Source organism: Vitis vinifera, chromosome 1 (assembly GCF_030704535.1).
Source record: "Vitis vinifera cultivar Pinot Noir 40024 chromosome 1, ASM3070453v1".
Classification (NCBI taxonomy): domain Eukaryota; kingdom Viridiplantae; phylum Streptophyta; class Magnoliopsida; order Vitales; family Vitaceae; genus Vitis; species Vitis vinifera.
The window spans coordinates 9188164-9204153 of NC_081805.1; the positions used below are offsets into that span (position 1 = coordinate 9188164).

A 15990-nucleotide genomic window follows, 5' to 3' on the forward strand; every position below is an offset into this window, starting at 1 on the left:
ATTATATTCCCATTGAGAACTTGACTTGTTTGTGATTCTGCAGAAATGGTGATGCCCCATTCGTTATCGTTATCAATACGTTGATGGGCAGTGGTCAATTTTTGCTTATCAACAGGTTATGTGTGGAAGACGATGTTCGAACTCACACGAAAACTCAAACATCAGCCATGGCCTCCACCGGCTTTACTAGAAAACCAGCTGGCCTGGCTCTTGGACCTGGTGAGTATACTACCTTGGCCTAACTCACTGACCTTCAATGTATATCCCAGTCTTTGTTAAGCCAATCATAATAAATGGTCCAGGGAGAACGTAGAAATAGGACATTCACAGACACTTTGCAGGTATGAGAACCCATCAGTATTAACTTGTATGTCCATTTCTGGGCCCTCCTCCTAAAGGCGAGTCAACAGACACCCCAAACTCATCCCCACATGGTTCCTCACTCGTTTGTCTTTTTGACCAATAATATTAATGTACCTAACAATTACTAGGAAACCACTGCCAGCTTGTAACAACTAAGCAAGATTAGGGACTTTGATCTCTAAGTTGGATATATAAATAATTACCCATGTCTTCTTGTCATGAACTCATCTGTCTTATGAAGTATGGCTCTTCTGCAACAGAAGTTACTCGCTTCATTGCTTGTAATCTTCGGCATTAGTGCTGCTGTTTCTGCCGGCAATGGGCATGATGCAGCTCCAAACGTCACAAGATTGACGGACCTGTTTGGTCATCTCACTTTCAATCATGGCTTTACTGAATTTTTTGGAGGCTCAAATATCCAGCCCATCAATAATGGCTCCTATGCCAATCTTATTCTCAATAAATCCTCCGGTCAGGCCCTTTACAGTTATATGGATGAGGTTATATTTTCTCAAGCTTGATTATGCTGAAGTCTTTTTTGGGTTGTTTTCCAGGAAGTGGATTGGTGTCACAGAGCAAGTATTACTATGGATTCTTCAGTGCTGCAATAAAGCTGCCCTCTGGTTACACCTCTGGAGTTGTGGTAGCCTTTTATGTAAGCTCTCTTCCTTCCAGATAGAGCACATATAAAAAAATGCATGTTCAAGTTCATCTACATGTAGAGTGACAGGATACACAAATTCAGATGTCTAATGCAGATCTTTTCCCTCACAACCATGATGAGATCGACATTGAATTGCTCGGTCATGAGAAGAGAAAAGACTGGGTGCTGCAGACAAATATGTATGGCAATGGCAGTGTGAGCACTGGAAGAGAAGAGAAATTTCGACTATGGTTCGACCCAACTGAGCAGTACCATCATTACAGCTTCATCTGGAATAGACATCATATAGTGTAAGACTACCAAACTTAATTTAATAAATATGTACCTCAGGCATGATTTAACTTAATTATCCATCTTCATTGGCTTATTCTGAAAGCATCCATGGAAAAATTTGCAGGTTTCTGGTAGACAATGTACCAGTAAGAGAGATTCTTTACAATGATGCCATTTCCTCTGTTTACCCATCAAAGCCCATGTCGGTTTATGCAACAATATGGGATGGATCAGAGTGGGCAACTCATGGAGGAAAATACCCGGTTGACTATAAGTATGCCCCATTTGTGGTTTCATTTGGAGAAATGGAAATGGATGGCTGCACATTCGATCCAAAAAAGAAAGGTGTTTCATGTTCTAAAGGCAGTGTTTCAAGCAGGGACCCGGTTGATGGAGAAGAGTTTGCTAAGCTATCAGAGCAACAGAGAATGGGGATGGAGTGGGCAAGAAAGAAGCTCATGTTCTACTCATACTGCAAAGATTCTTCAAGATTTAAAGTCCTCCCACCTGAGTGCAAAGCAAAATGATTAATTATAAGTGTTTCTATTTATTATCTACTATTTTTTATTTTTTCCACACAGGATTAAACCAAACACATCGCAAAAAACCTACTGAAAGAGGTAATGCGTGTAAGAGTTTGTTTATATAAAGAGAAGACTATTTGTTGGACTGTCTGGATCAAGTATCTGAATCAAGTGAGCCGCATCTCAGATGAGAAAGCATATCTACAGAGGGTCTCCTTTTTGGATATAAATTAAGAAAATTATGGGCATTTCACATGGTAGCTGGCAAAATGCAATGACAGAAGAAGCATATTGAGACAAGCCTCACATGACCTGCATAGCAGTCCTTCAAGTGGTTAACAAAATTATGGGCATTTGCCTCCCAATTCATCCCCTAGTTAAAAGACAGCTATAGTCGGTGACAGAAACTGCTCAAGTTGACTTCAGACAGACCTACCCAGTTGGTTGGTAATACAAATAAATGGAAATTGATGCTTCTGTCTATTGGATTCTCCAAATTGCTTCTCTGGTAACATAATTTAATGCTTTGTTCAATAATTTTCTAGTTAATTCCCAGACCTTGTTTACTACTGCCCTGTAAATGTTGAATAATTAAGAACATTAATGCGTAGTATCTTTGTCGAAGGTTTATCTGTGGGTAAGAAAAGTGGCAAATTTTTATTCAGATTGAGCATGGAGAGCACAATTATGCAATCAATACTTAACAAAAGAAACATATCCCATGTTGTAGTCCATCACAAGAGGAAGAAAATTCATCATCATTATCAATCTGGGGTTCTTTTTATTTCTGACAATGCCGGGGTAAAAACAGAGAAGAGGGAACAAATTTACAACCATGCTGGGTTCTTCAAGGGAGAAACAACAGCCTTCACTTGCAAGTAGTTTTGAAGACAATAAATTCCCTTCTCCCTGCCATTCCCGCTCATCTTATATCCACCAAAAGGAATAGCAGCATCAAAGACATCAAAGCAATTAATCCACACCGTCCCAACTCTTAATGCCCGTGTCAAGGTGTTGGCAGTGTCTATGTTCTGGGTAAAGACTCCTGCAGCCAGTCCACAGTTAGAGGCATTTGCCCTTCTTATCACCTCATCAAGGTCCCTGCGGTTAATCAGATCATTAGTGCTATACGAGGACAGAACCCTCTGATAAGGAAATTTTATAGAGATGGCCTGTTACTCACTTGAACTTCAGGATGGACTGCACTGGTCCAAAGATCTCATCCTGTGCTTTCAACATGTCATCCTGATATTACAATTATGTTAGTTATTCATATCCTAAACTTCTGGCTGAAATAATTAGCAGAAGAGAGGGCATAGAAGATACACCTGAACATTGGAGAAAACAGTGGGCTTAATAAAGTAGCCCCCAGTGCCAAATCTCTCACCTCCAGTTTCAAGTGTAGCTCCATTATCAACACCAGATCTTATGTATCTCAGGATCTTCTCAAATTTCTCTGAATCAATCTGATTTATAGTAGGACCAACATCAGAATATCCCAAAACCATAGCTAATTGATGTATTTTATGAAAGTTGACAGTGCATAATTGTTTTGTCTCTGCATTCCACAATTTAGTTCATTGCATTTTACTTTATTTTTCTTTACTGGATTTCCAAAGCTACATGTGAAATGATGTTACATTTTTCAAGGTTCAGAAGCACATATTAACCATGAAAAATTAATTGGCAAGAGGGTGTTGCATCATGCAAGAAATCTGCGTGACATACCTGTGGGCCTTGCTCAGTGCCTGCCTTGAATGGATCACCAACAACGCGTTTCAAAGCTCGTGCTTTAGCCTTCTCTACAAATTCATCATATATACGTTCATGTACATAAGTATGAGAACCTGCACAACAGCATTGCCCCTGCAGATTGCACCAAACTTGTCAATCAATAAATTCTATGTGCTATGAAATCCTTACAAGGGATTTCTTAGATGTACTTGATTAAAGAACAGAGAAAAATGTGCCAGCTCCACAGCCTCATCTACATTAGCATCCTCACACACAATGAAAGGGGATTTGCCCCCAAGCTCTAGAGTCACTGGCTTAAGATTGCTTTTTTCAGCCAACTGAATTACAATTTTCCCAGTTTCAGTTGATCCAGTGAAAGCAAGCTGCAAAAAGAAGTACAAGTAGTTCTTGGGATTACAATGTGATCAGGAAAATAATATACTTGCATCCAGGACTATTCATGGCTCCATATTTGATTGAAATACATGCTGCCAAAGATGTCCCAAAGTGGAAGAGCACAAAATCTAGGGCCATCCATCACAAATTCAAAGATCACAAAATCTAAATGCAGAAAGGGCAGATAGTCTTTGTTTGGAAATGCCACCCTCTAGTTCCAGAGAAGGCAAGTCTATGAAGAATTGACATTGAAACATTTGAGGTGTTGGTTACCTTATTGACATCCATATGACTGGCAAGGGCAGCACCAGCAGTTGGACCATAACCAGAAACCACATTTAGAACACCTGGTGGAAGTCCAGCCTGTCACAAGGATTATCTACTCAGGGTGAAAGATGAAAACAGACAAATATGCATATGCAGCACAAATTCAATAGGACTTGAGAAGAACTTGTCGTCACTGTAGTAATGTTGATTGTAAGAAACTTCAGCATCAACAAACATTCTGGAGTCATATCTAGGAACCCCAACTATGGAAAATAAGTTTCCTTCTTTAATCCAGAAAAGTATAGGCTAGATATTCCTTACCATAAAGAATAGGGGAAAAAAATACTCGAGGAGAAAAAGAAAAAGCACATGGCCTCTATAATAAAATCTTGCATTGAATACAAATAAGAGCATATATCATAAATATGCATGTATTAAAACAGGGCTAAGGGTCATCATTTTGACAGAGTCATGCCTGACCTGAACATCCTTTCAAGTATTTCAAAATAATTAGGGTGTGTATTTCACATGGTGAATCATTGCAAAGAGAAAATAAATGATGGCCAAATACTAGTGGAGGATATGCCTCTAAATAGAGCTTCACACGAGTTAAAAGGGATTAGTGTGAAGGTGTCACAGAAATTTACTCAATGCAATCAACCTCAAGGGAAAGCACAAAGCAAACTCAGTGAAATCCAGACCTCATTATGGAGAAAGGGAAAAAGGGGGGAAAGGTGGATATAAGTTTAACTGATGTACTACCTCATGGAATAACTATGATACATGGAGCGCAGACAATGGTGTCTGTTCTGCAGTCTTTAGAATAACAGTGTTCCCACATGCTAATGCAGGCCCGACCTTCCAAGCGTACATGAGAAGTGGGAAATTCCAGGGAATGATCTGCCCCGCTACACCAATTGGCTCATGCAATGTTTGTACATGGTGCAGTCCGTCAGCAGGAATTGTGAGACCATGAATTTTATCTGCCCAACCTGAGGAATTTGTATACAGAAAACTTTTCCAAGTTTCAAGAAACTAGGCAGAATATGAAGGACAGTTGAAGCATATATATTGTATGTTTTTGCATTCCACCTACCAGCATAGTATCGAACTTTGTACTTCAACTTTGGCAGCCTGTTCATATGGCTTCCCATTATCCCAAGTCTCAAGTGCTGCAATTTGATCGTTGTGATCTTCAAGCAAATCGGCAAAACGCCACATTACCCGAGATCTCTCCTTGCCAAATCTCTCACCTCCACTCTCAAGGGTAGCTCCACTTTCAACACCGGACCTTATGTATCTCATGATCTTCTCAAACTGCTTTGAATCAATCTGATTTGAAGTACACCACATCACTATCACTATAATTATCGCCCAAAATCCCAGTGAGACCATAGTTGAATAGCCAGACATGAACTACTTTGTAAGAGTATGTCGTGGGAAATTTACCTGGGGTCCTTGCTCAATACCTGCCTTGAATGGATCACCAACAGTACGTCTTAAAGCACGTGCTTTTGCCTTCTCTACAAACTCGTCATATACACTTTCATGTACAAATGTGCGAGAGCCAGAAGCACAGCATTGCCCCTGCACATTACAACATATTGATCAATCAATTAATGAATTCTAAGTCGTATGTTCCAGCAAAAGGATTCCTTGGATGTACCTGATTAAAGAATAAAGCAAAGTGGGCCATCTCAACAGCCTCATCCACATTAGCATCCTCACACACAATGAAAGGGGATTTGCCTCCAAGCTCTAAAGTCACTGGCTTAAGATTGCTCATTGCAGCCGATTGAAGTATAGCTTCTCCGGTCTTAGTTGATCCAGTGAAAGCAACCTGCAAAATGAGTACATGTTTTTATTTCCTCAATTTATGGACAAGTTTAACTGATTCATGGACGAGTTTGTATTTAAAATGGTATCGGATATCAAACTTGGCAGGGAAAGGGCCGCCTCCAACTCGGCCAAGTCATACTGGACTCAGTCAATACTTCAAACCTTGATAAAAGCTGTTGAAATAATTTTTATGTTCAATTCCCACAATGTGCATTAGGAAGATTAGTCCCCTGATGCTCTAAACCTGAGCTTCAGTGACCAAGACCCTAATCCCAATTCCCAACTCCCCCCGCCTAACAGAACAAGGAAGGCCAATTTCCTTGTGTTCAAGTGCTCCTTGGAAATGAACAAGTTCAACCCTTTGCCCAAGTGAAGTAACAGGTCAAAAATAACTAGAGAAAGACAAAAGCAGAAACCAGACTGGTCCATCCATCAACAATACTAAAACATAAGTAACTATGAATATAGAAGAGTTAAACCTTGTTTTGTATCACTGACAGTATTTCTATCTTTGTCTAGTTTCAGAAATTCTAGTGTGTGAAGGATTGAAATGGAGATAATTAAGGTCAAAGTAACCTTGTCCACGTCCATATGGCTAGCAAGTGCTGCACCAGCAGTGGGACCAAAATCCAGAAACCACATTTAGAGCACCTGGAGCAAGCCCAGCCTGCCACAAAGATCATCTACTCACTATATATGGAAGATGAAGATAGCTAAATATAGTTTAATAAGAGATTTCAGCATCAATAAACAAGGCTAAAGTTTAATAAATGTAGTGCCTCGTGAAATAACTTGGACACGTATAGAGCAGACAATGGTGTTTGCTCTGCTGTCTTTAGAACCACAGTGTTACCACATGCTAATGCAGGTCCAATCTTCCAAGCATACATGAGAAGTAGGAAATTCCAGGGAATGATCTGTCCAACAAAGCCAATGCCTTCCTGCAAGGTTTGCACTTGGTGCGGTCCTTCAGCAGGTACTGTGAGACCACGAATCTTATCTGTCCAACCTCAGGAATTTTTACATACAAAAGTTTCTCCGAATGATCATTATATATTCGGGGAGTATTTCATCCCTTTTTACCCATTTATCTCTCTCGTGCTTTTTTTATTTATTTTTTATTTTTGAAAAGAGTAATATATTTTTGACATAAATGCTCTTAACTATTTCAAGTATATACACCATGTTTTAAAAGAAAAATAGACTTAGAGCCTAATATAAACTCAAATTAATAGGATTTGGGTTCAAAACAAACACAAATTTACAACTAGGTTTAGGACTAAAAAAAGGTTAATAAATTGGGTTAAAACCGATCCACAAAAACCAAACCAAACCACCCTCAAAAGGCTTGGTTTGGTTTAGTTTTTTCAATCTAAATTTGATTAGTTTGGTTTTTATTATATATAAAATTGACTATATCAGTTTAGTTCATTTTTTTATCTAGAAACCGACTGTCCTTATCCACACCCCTGCTAAAAGGTGCAATTTTTAATAACTTAGTTCATTTCTCTCAAAAATTTTGTGGCTAATAATGAACTAAATGGAGTTTTATTTATTAATTTCTTTTATTCTATTTTATCTTTCTATTTTTATAAAAAAAAATTATAACTAAATATAGTTTTTTTTTAAGGAATATATAAAAATAAAATCAATATTGAGTAAAAATTGCAACAAAATGTAAAAAATATTATATAGAATAAATGGTTTATATTAAATAAAAACAATATATCGCTTAATTTTTCACATTATCATTTTTATTTCTTTATCAAAAACATTTATAGAAAAAATAATCGAGATTTTAGTTATTTCATTAACTCTTTAATGAAAAAATAGTTCTTTCAAATAAATTGAGTATAGTTTAATTGAAATTCTAATTTTATCATATCAAATTATTAAGAATTGATTTTTAACATAAATTAATTAAAAAATGGAGTTTGATTTAATATACTTATCAAATACCAAATAAAACAATTTTTTTTTTACAATTCTAGATTTTTAAATAAAGAAACTAATAATAATAAAATTTATTTAGAAGAATATATATTTTAGTATAAGATTATTTAATAATCAAAATTATTTTAAAAGAAGAAGAATAAATATGAAATAAAATTTTAAAATTTATTGACTATGTTTCTCATAAGTGACTAATCAAATCCTTTTTATTAAAGAAATTTGGTAATTTTTGGATGGTATTTAGTCAAAACTTTTAGAATTGATGTTATCTAACACACTTAGAAAATAGAAATATTTGGTTAAAAGATTCAAAATACTCTTAAAATTAGAAAAATAGCCTCCTTTCGTTATTCTTTAAAAAAATGATGGGATAACCAATTAAAAGGGATAAAATTCCCTTAATATTGCAAAACTAACCCCCCCACTTATTTAAGTCTCAAAAATGACCCAACTCAGACAAAAATACCCCTTAGCTATCTCTTTAGCCTATTTTCCCTCCAACTCTAATTTTCCCCTATGTTGCGTCCCTTCCTTACCCTGCAAACCCATTTGTTCCATTTGTTAACCTGCAAGAAAGAAATCATGAAGGACTTTTCCATTTATTGCAAGAGAATAAAAAGCAACACAATACAAGGAAAAAATAGAAAGTAAGTTTCACTGTTGCTTTCTTGTATTTCAGTTTTTTGAACTGCACATATGAACCTTTATCCATGAAATGAGAAGAAACCCTAAGTGTCTTATTTTGGTTCCTTTTATTTTTTTTAAATCAAACCCTATTTTTCATCTTTTTGATATTGTGTGTTGATTCAGTCTATGAAAAAGACAGAAAAAGAAAATTCGCTGATGAAAAATATGAAACGGAGGAGGTATAAAATTTTGGGAAAAAAATGAAGTGAAACAAAGCAAGGTTTTGAAACCTCATCATCGTCATAAGAAAATGAGAAGAAATCAATTGATTCAGTAAACATTAATTTTCTACTTGAAAATTTGGTTTTTAATTTTTTTTTTAAATTTTATCCCTTTTAATCGATTATCCTTTTTTTTTTATGAATTTATTTTTCATGAATTGATAATCTAATTGTTGAAAATTTTCTCAGTGAGGTTATAGTCCAAGGTTTAAAGCAATATTTGAATGATTAGAAAAAACTAGACTTAACAACTATCAAGTTCACCATCAAAAGGTTTTGAAATTTTGTGTAATGAAGTTATTTGTTATGAATTTATAACGTATTTGAATATAATTTTTATGAAATTATTTTATCCAAATATTTAGAATTTTGATTTAAATATATATGTTGAGAAAAACTGAACTTAACTGCTATCAAGTTCATTGTCAATAGGTTCCAATATTTAGAATTGTGTATGTCCTCATTAATGTTTGGGCTAGTCACTGGTATTAGGAGTAGTCCACCTTCGTCGAAGGATTATATATGTATATAACTCATTGATGGGCATCAATAATAATGCAAGATTGGAAGTTGTCATTAAACCATTAGCCAAATTGTTGCTGCATATATTGAATGTCATAGCATATTATGGGTTTCATGGTGACACAAAAGTTAACTAACAGGAATGGGAAATTGAACGGTTGCAAGATATTCCTCAACAGGAAAATGAGTAAGTGATCTTAAATTTCCTTTCATATCTTATTCATTTAATCCTTAATAATAGCTCTAACATTGATTATCTGTGTACCATGCAGTGGTGACTATGCCTTGTTTGTTATCAAATATGTTGAATACTTAATGCACAACCATCCATTGAAGTCATTAACAAGTGCTCAAATGGACTAGTTTCGGAAAAAAATGGCAACAAAGTTATTTTATATGAAATACTTGCCTATGTAATGAATTCATGTTGATATTTCACATTTTGATAATGTAGTTGGATGGTTTGTTATATGTAATTGGATAGCTTGATATATGTAGTTAAACATTTTGATAAATGTAGTTGGACAACTTGATATATATAATTGAATATTTTGATGAATGTAGTTCGATAGTTATGTATACAATTGACATTTTAAACTAAACTTGACTGTTGTTAAGTTGTTTTGTGTACAAACTTGAAGGTAGTTAAGTCCATAGTCTTAATAGAATACCTGAACTTAACTACTATCAAGTTAACTGTGAACAAACTTGAAAGATATTAAGTCAAAGTCTATTCCAGAATAACATATTTAATCTAGACTTAACAGGTATCAAGTTGATCTTGTATAGACTCATAGGAAGTTGTGTCTATAGTTGTCATTTTAACTTGAAATTAACTATTGTCAAATTGTTTTATGAACAAACTTAAAGGTAGTTAAATCCACAGTCTTCAGACAAAACTTGAACTTACCTATTGTCAAGTTGTTTTATGTACAAACTTGCAGGTAGTTAAGTCTATAATATTCAAACAAAACTTGAATTTGACTATTGTCAAGTTATTTTATGTACAAACTTGAAGGTAGTTAAGTCAACAGTCTTTAGACAAAACCTGAACTTAACTATTGTCAAGTTGTTTTATATACAAACTTGAAGATAGTTAAGTCTACAGTCTTCAAACAAAACTTGAACTTAATTATTGACAAGTTGTTTTATGTACAAATTTGAAGGTAGTTAAGTCCACAGTCTTCAGACAAAACTTGAACTTAACTATTGTCAAGTTCCTCATCAATAAATGTGAGAACAGTTGAGTCCATAGTTTGAGAATAAACATGCAATTTTCATTCATACTTTATACATAACTCATCATAACATATATGTACAAAAGTAACAAATATCTCCATTTCTATGGGTATGCAAAAAAAAAAGGATCATTATTACAGTATTCATCTATGTGCTTATCCTATCACCTTATACAAAAAAATAACTTACATTTTCGTTCACATGGGTACCAAAAAAAACAAAAAAACTCACTATTACAATTTTCATTCCATGTAAGTTCATAGAGTGCCGAAGCTATCATGATATCAAGGGATTGGTTGTTTGCATGTTTTCTGATTATGCTCATATTGACCACATTGACTACAACAAGATGTGTGTTTACCTTTTTCACCAGAAAGAATTCTTATTTTCTTTGGTCTTCCTGTTGGGCGTCTCGTTTTAGGTGGTAACACAACTTTGTTATGAATATGATCAGGTATTACCCAATCTATTTCATTTCTAGTTGGATAAATACACTCTGAATATGAAGATAACAATGCTTTAGTAGTAAAATACTGGGCGCACAAAGTGCAACATGAAATGTTGTAAAATCTACAAGCAACAATAACATGTGTACATGGAATATGATCAAGATCAAATTGTTGACATGTGCATGAACGAGTGTCTAAATTCACTTGAGCACTAATGTCATCATATTTAACATTACACTCCTTGGCGTTGATAGGTTCCACTAGATATGTTGCTAACATATTATACCTTGAACGAAGTTCTCCATCAGCCCACATGGTAAGTTCAGTTGACAATGACATTATTTTTTGTTAACGAGTCACAAACCATTTTTGAAGTAAGTTTCTCAATTCTTCAACCAATTGCACAACCAGAAGATCTCTAGCATTTTTCAACACAACATTAAGGCTTTCAACGATCCCTTCATCATGATATTATATATTTTTCCGGTAGAATATGAACGTCCTCATCGATCAACTCCTATATCCATCAAATATCTTGCTACTCTTGGGTCAATCATCGCTAGTTGCCTAAATATAAAATTAAACTCTAAAACACGATAAGCATGGGTAGCATCATGGAACAACTTATGAATTGCAGGATTCTTGAACTTTGTCTTCAAATTTTGTCCAACGTGATAAGTACTGCTTTCTCAATGCTACCATATCGATCTGATATCACAAACAAATCATCAATGTGTCCAATTGCATCATGCAATTTTTGTAAAAAAAAAACCACTCCCATGAGGCATCATTTTCTAAATCACCAATCCCAAAGGTTAAAATTAAAAGGCATATCTGATTGTTGCCATCTTTACACGCTATAATAAATAAAATCCTTAAGTACTTTGCTTTCAAAAATGTCCCATCAACTGCAACCACATGCCTTATTAATGTGTGAAAACCAGTAAGAAATGCACCAATCAACATAAAAAAGTATTTGAATTGATTATCACAATCAGTAACTATATCAATAATGGTACTAGGATTTTTTTTGCTCTAAAACATAGCAATAGGATGGTAAAGTGTTATAAGACTCCTCAGTTGATCCCCTAATAGAACCTAGAGCAAGTTCTTTGGCTCTCCACTCCTTATCGTAACTGATTTGAACATTATACTGCTTTTGAAAGTTTGCTACAATGTCTTTTGGTCGAAATTCACAACCAACCCTTTGATATGTTTCTCTTATACTCTCACCAATCAACCAACTACTTGTATGTCGATTATCACGAGACATCATATCAAACCGATAAGTGTGTGTTGAATAATATTTCATTGTTTGAAACATATTGGAAATCCCTAACTTGGTAGCAGGAACTCGCCACTTGCATTCTTTATCAAAACATTCAACAAGCAATAACTTAGTAGTGGATTTAGTTGTTTTGAACTCAAACTTCCTTTTCAAAGTCATCATATACAACTTCCTTTGTAATTCTTTCTTACTTGAGTATATTTGGTGCTCTTATAGATGGTCATCACTAATTCCACTAACTATAGGTTGTTGCATCATGTTTTGTTCTTCATTTGCTACACCTTCAATTATAGTGGGATTATCATGTATGAAACCATCATTTGTATCAATCATGGTCAAGATTTCTGCACTTTGAGCTGATCCAATTCTGAATGAGCCAATTTGGGTCACTTGCTTATCATTAGTAGGGTTAGTATCCTCCCCATTAATTGTAGTCTCATTCATGTTCCAATCATGAACTTTATACCCTTGAAGTGACTCATTTTGAAATCTTAGTCCATTTTCACCATCAACAGTAAGAGTTTCAACTAACTCACAATGAATGTGTCTACTTTTATGCATCAACATTGAGTCCCCGTTCAATTCTTTATCAATCTCAGAAGACATAATATTCGGAATAAGAATTGCAAATTGATTTTTGATTGTGATTATCAATTCTCTTGTCAACTGTGATGCACAATGGAACAGACAGCTTACCATTTGTACAATTTAAACCAATAAAGAATTTCACATCTCCATCATCAGTTAGTTGTATAGGACTTGTGGGTATGTTGGCATTGAATACATACTTCATTGAAAGAAAACAATTTGTTGGATCTAGCTTCAGAATATGATGTACAACCCCTGATAACTCTTTATATGATATAGTTTTTGGGACTTCAATGCCTTTACTTTTACTTCCTTCGAAATAGAAAGCATTTCCATCTCGTACTCATTCTCTTTCATATAAAAGCATTATTCCTACTTCATCAACCACTGAAAAAACAAAATAATTCAATTATTGGCATCAACATACAATATTATAATATTTTTTAGTTACATCGTAGCATTACCATCAATAAGTAGGTTTTAATTTTAAAAAACTCATTCATTATTTAAATACATATTATTTCATTACACATATTTATTTTTTTTAATAAACAACAAATAAAAAATATTATTAATCATCTTTACTACCTCAAATAATACCAATAATGCTATATAAATACAATGTATATAGTTATTAAATAAATTCAAATATTGTAACTCTCAACTATTTTAAACTATAAAAATATATTTATTTACTAAAAGATTGGTTATGTTGTAATGCATTTAATATCAAGGGTAATTTGTAAATGATTCAACTAAAATTGAGTATAATTAAATAAAATAACTATATATAATTTTAACTTACGCCAAGTTCAACTTAACATACGTCAAGTTCAACTTAATATCCGTAAGGTTTTGGTACATAACTAAAAAAGATAACTTTATATATTATATCAAAACCCTATTAACACATATATTTACATCTATATAAAGAACAAATATGCAAACAATACCAAAACCATCATAAAATTCCCTAAGTTTTATTACTTACCATCATTTGATTTTTCCATATGGACAATGTTTCTCCACATAACACTTTTTAAGCCGCTTATTTCCTTTTTTTAACCCATTTTTTCATGGTTGTAAATGATATTAAAAAAATTATAACAATTTTAAACTTATTTAAATATTTACTATATCTCATTAAATGTTTGAAAATATTCAATAAATAAAACATGAAATAAAAATATATGGAAAAAAAAAAGTGTACATTGTTTATCCAACCACAACTTTAAGTGCTTTAAGTTGAAGAAATTTGAAGAAAAACTATGTATGAAACTTAAAGAAATGTACTGAAAAGAGAGAAACGGAAATAACAAGAGAAAATAAATAAAAATTAAAAATTAAAAATTAAAAATTAAAAATTAAAAAGAATGAGAAAGTGTAAGAAAGAATAAAAAAAGAGGTAAAATGAGAGAAATAAAATTAGAATGGGAGGGAAAAAAAAGTTGATATAGCTTAGGGGTATTTTTGTCCAAATTGGGTCATTTTGAAGGTTATTAAAAGTGGAGGGTTAGTTTTACAATATTGATGGATTTTGTCCCTTTTAATCTGTTATCCCAAAAATGATCTATTTTAGACATTTTTGCCCTTTTTTCTTTCAGCAGAAGTGTCATTATCCCTCATTCTAATCCATTTCCTTCTCATTTTTCATACTAACTTTCTCTCTCAAATGATACGACCAAAAGAGTTCTTCCATTAAAGGATAAAGACCAACCACAAGAGTTATTCCATCTTTCTTTCTTTCCTTCAAATCGTCACATTTTCCATTTTTGCCATTGTTTTTGTTTTTGTTAGGGATTTTTACACTTATTTTTCGTTGGGATTTTTTGCATTTATCTTTTGTTAGGGATTGTAGTTGTTTTTGTTGGGGGTTTTGGTGTTGCTTACTATTTTTTTTTATAGGATTTTTTGCTTTTTAAAAAAAAAAAATCATTTAAACTTCTATGATGTTTTGGTTAGGGTTTTTTATAGTTATTTTTGTTAGAGATTTTTGTTTTGGATTTTTGTTAGAATTTCTATTGGAGTTTTTATCATTGTTTTTCATTAGGGTTTTTTTCAATTCGGTTTTATTAGGTTTCCAATTTTTGTTGGATATTTTTGTTTTGGTTTTTTATTAGAGTTTTTTGTTTTTTATCATTGTTTTTCATTCGGGTTTTTTTGGGTTCGGTTTTATTAGGTTTCCAATTTTTGTTTTGGTTTTTTTGTTAGGTTTTCGATTAGAGTTTTTTGTTTTTTATATTGTTTTTCATTCGGGTTTTTTTTCGGTTTGGTTTTATTAGGTTTCCAATTTTTGTTTTGGTTTTTTTTTGTTAGGTTTTCGATTAGAGCATTCGGGTTTTTTTTCGGTTTGGTTTTATTAGGTTTCCAATTTTTGTTTTGGTTTTTTTGTTAGGTTTTCGATTAGAGTTTTTTTGTTTTTTATCATTATTTTTTATTAGGGTTTTTTACATTTAGGTTTTATTGGTTTCAAAGATGAGATCAAATAGATAAACATTCGAGTACAATATTTAAGTTCTTTTAATCTTCTATAAATGAAACTTAAACTTAACTATAGTGTAATTCAAATTATTATTAAAAACTTGACTTTATTTGAAAACTTAACCTACCTTATTTAAATTTTATCATGATAATTAAAAATTTAATCTTATTTAAGTTTTTTGTAAATTAAACTTAACTAGGGTTGAGTTGAAATCAACCTCCTTTGAAAAAAAAATTGTATAGTAAAGAGATTATGAAATGATGATAAATTAAAAAAAAAAATGCAATACTTTTGAAGGCGAATAAAGGAAAAAGGGGTAAGAGGGTCCTACGACAAAATTAAAGGTTCATAGTTATTTTTGTATAATTCAATTGGCATCTGTTGGATTAAATGAATCAATTTTTTATTTTTATTTTCATTTTTCGTGGGAATAAAATTAAACAATTAGAATGATTTAATCAATTAAAATCTGAAAATGATGGTTCAGTGAGACTCATCTCA

At 33.1% G+C, this 15990-nt stretch overlaps 1 protein-coding gene and 1 pseudogene across 1 annotated transcript; one reads left to right on the forward strand and one right to left on the reverse strand.

The window, feature by feature from the left end:
* Window positions 1-578: 578 nt before the first annotated feature.
* LOC100245071 (probable xyloglucan endotransglucosylase/hydrolase protein 33) lies at window positions 579-2448 on the forward strand. Its single transcript, XM_002263375.4, has 4 exons — window positions 579-834; window positions 918-1018; window positions 1109-1317; window positions 1425-2448. The coding sequence occupies exons 1-4, from the start codon at window positions 606-608 to the stop codon at window positions 1825-1827; spliced, it is 942 nt and encodes a 313-aa protein (XP_002263411.1). The 5' UTR covers window positions 579-605; the 3' UTR covers window positions 1828-2448.
* A 37-nt stretch (window positions 2449-2485) lies between these two features.
* LOC100255360 (benzaldehyde dehydrogenase, mitochondrial-like) lies at window positions 2486-7147 on the reverse strand (annotated as a pseudogene).
* Window positions 7148-15990: the final 8843 nt, after the last annotated feature.

Bases quoted from the DNA above. Each gene is read 5' to 3' on its own strand.
- LOC100245071 (XM_002263375.4), top strand. From the start codon at position 606: ATGGCTCTTCTGCAACAGAAGTTACTCGCTTCATTGCTTGTAATCTTC. The intron at 1,019-1,108 runs GTAAGCTCTCTT...ACACAAATTCAG, and splicing joins GAGTTGTGGTAGCCTTTTAT to ATGTCTAATGCAGATCTTTT. The intron at 1,318-1,424 runs GTAAGACTACCA...AAAAATTTGCAG, and splicing joins TGGAATAGACATCATATAGT to GTTTCTGGTAGACAATGTAC.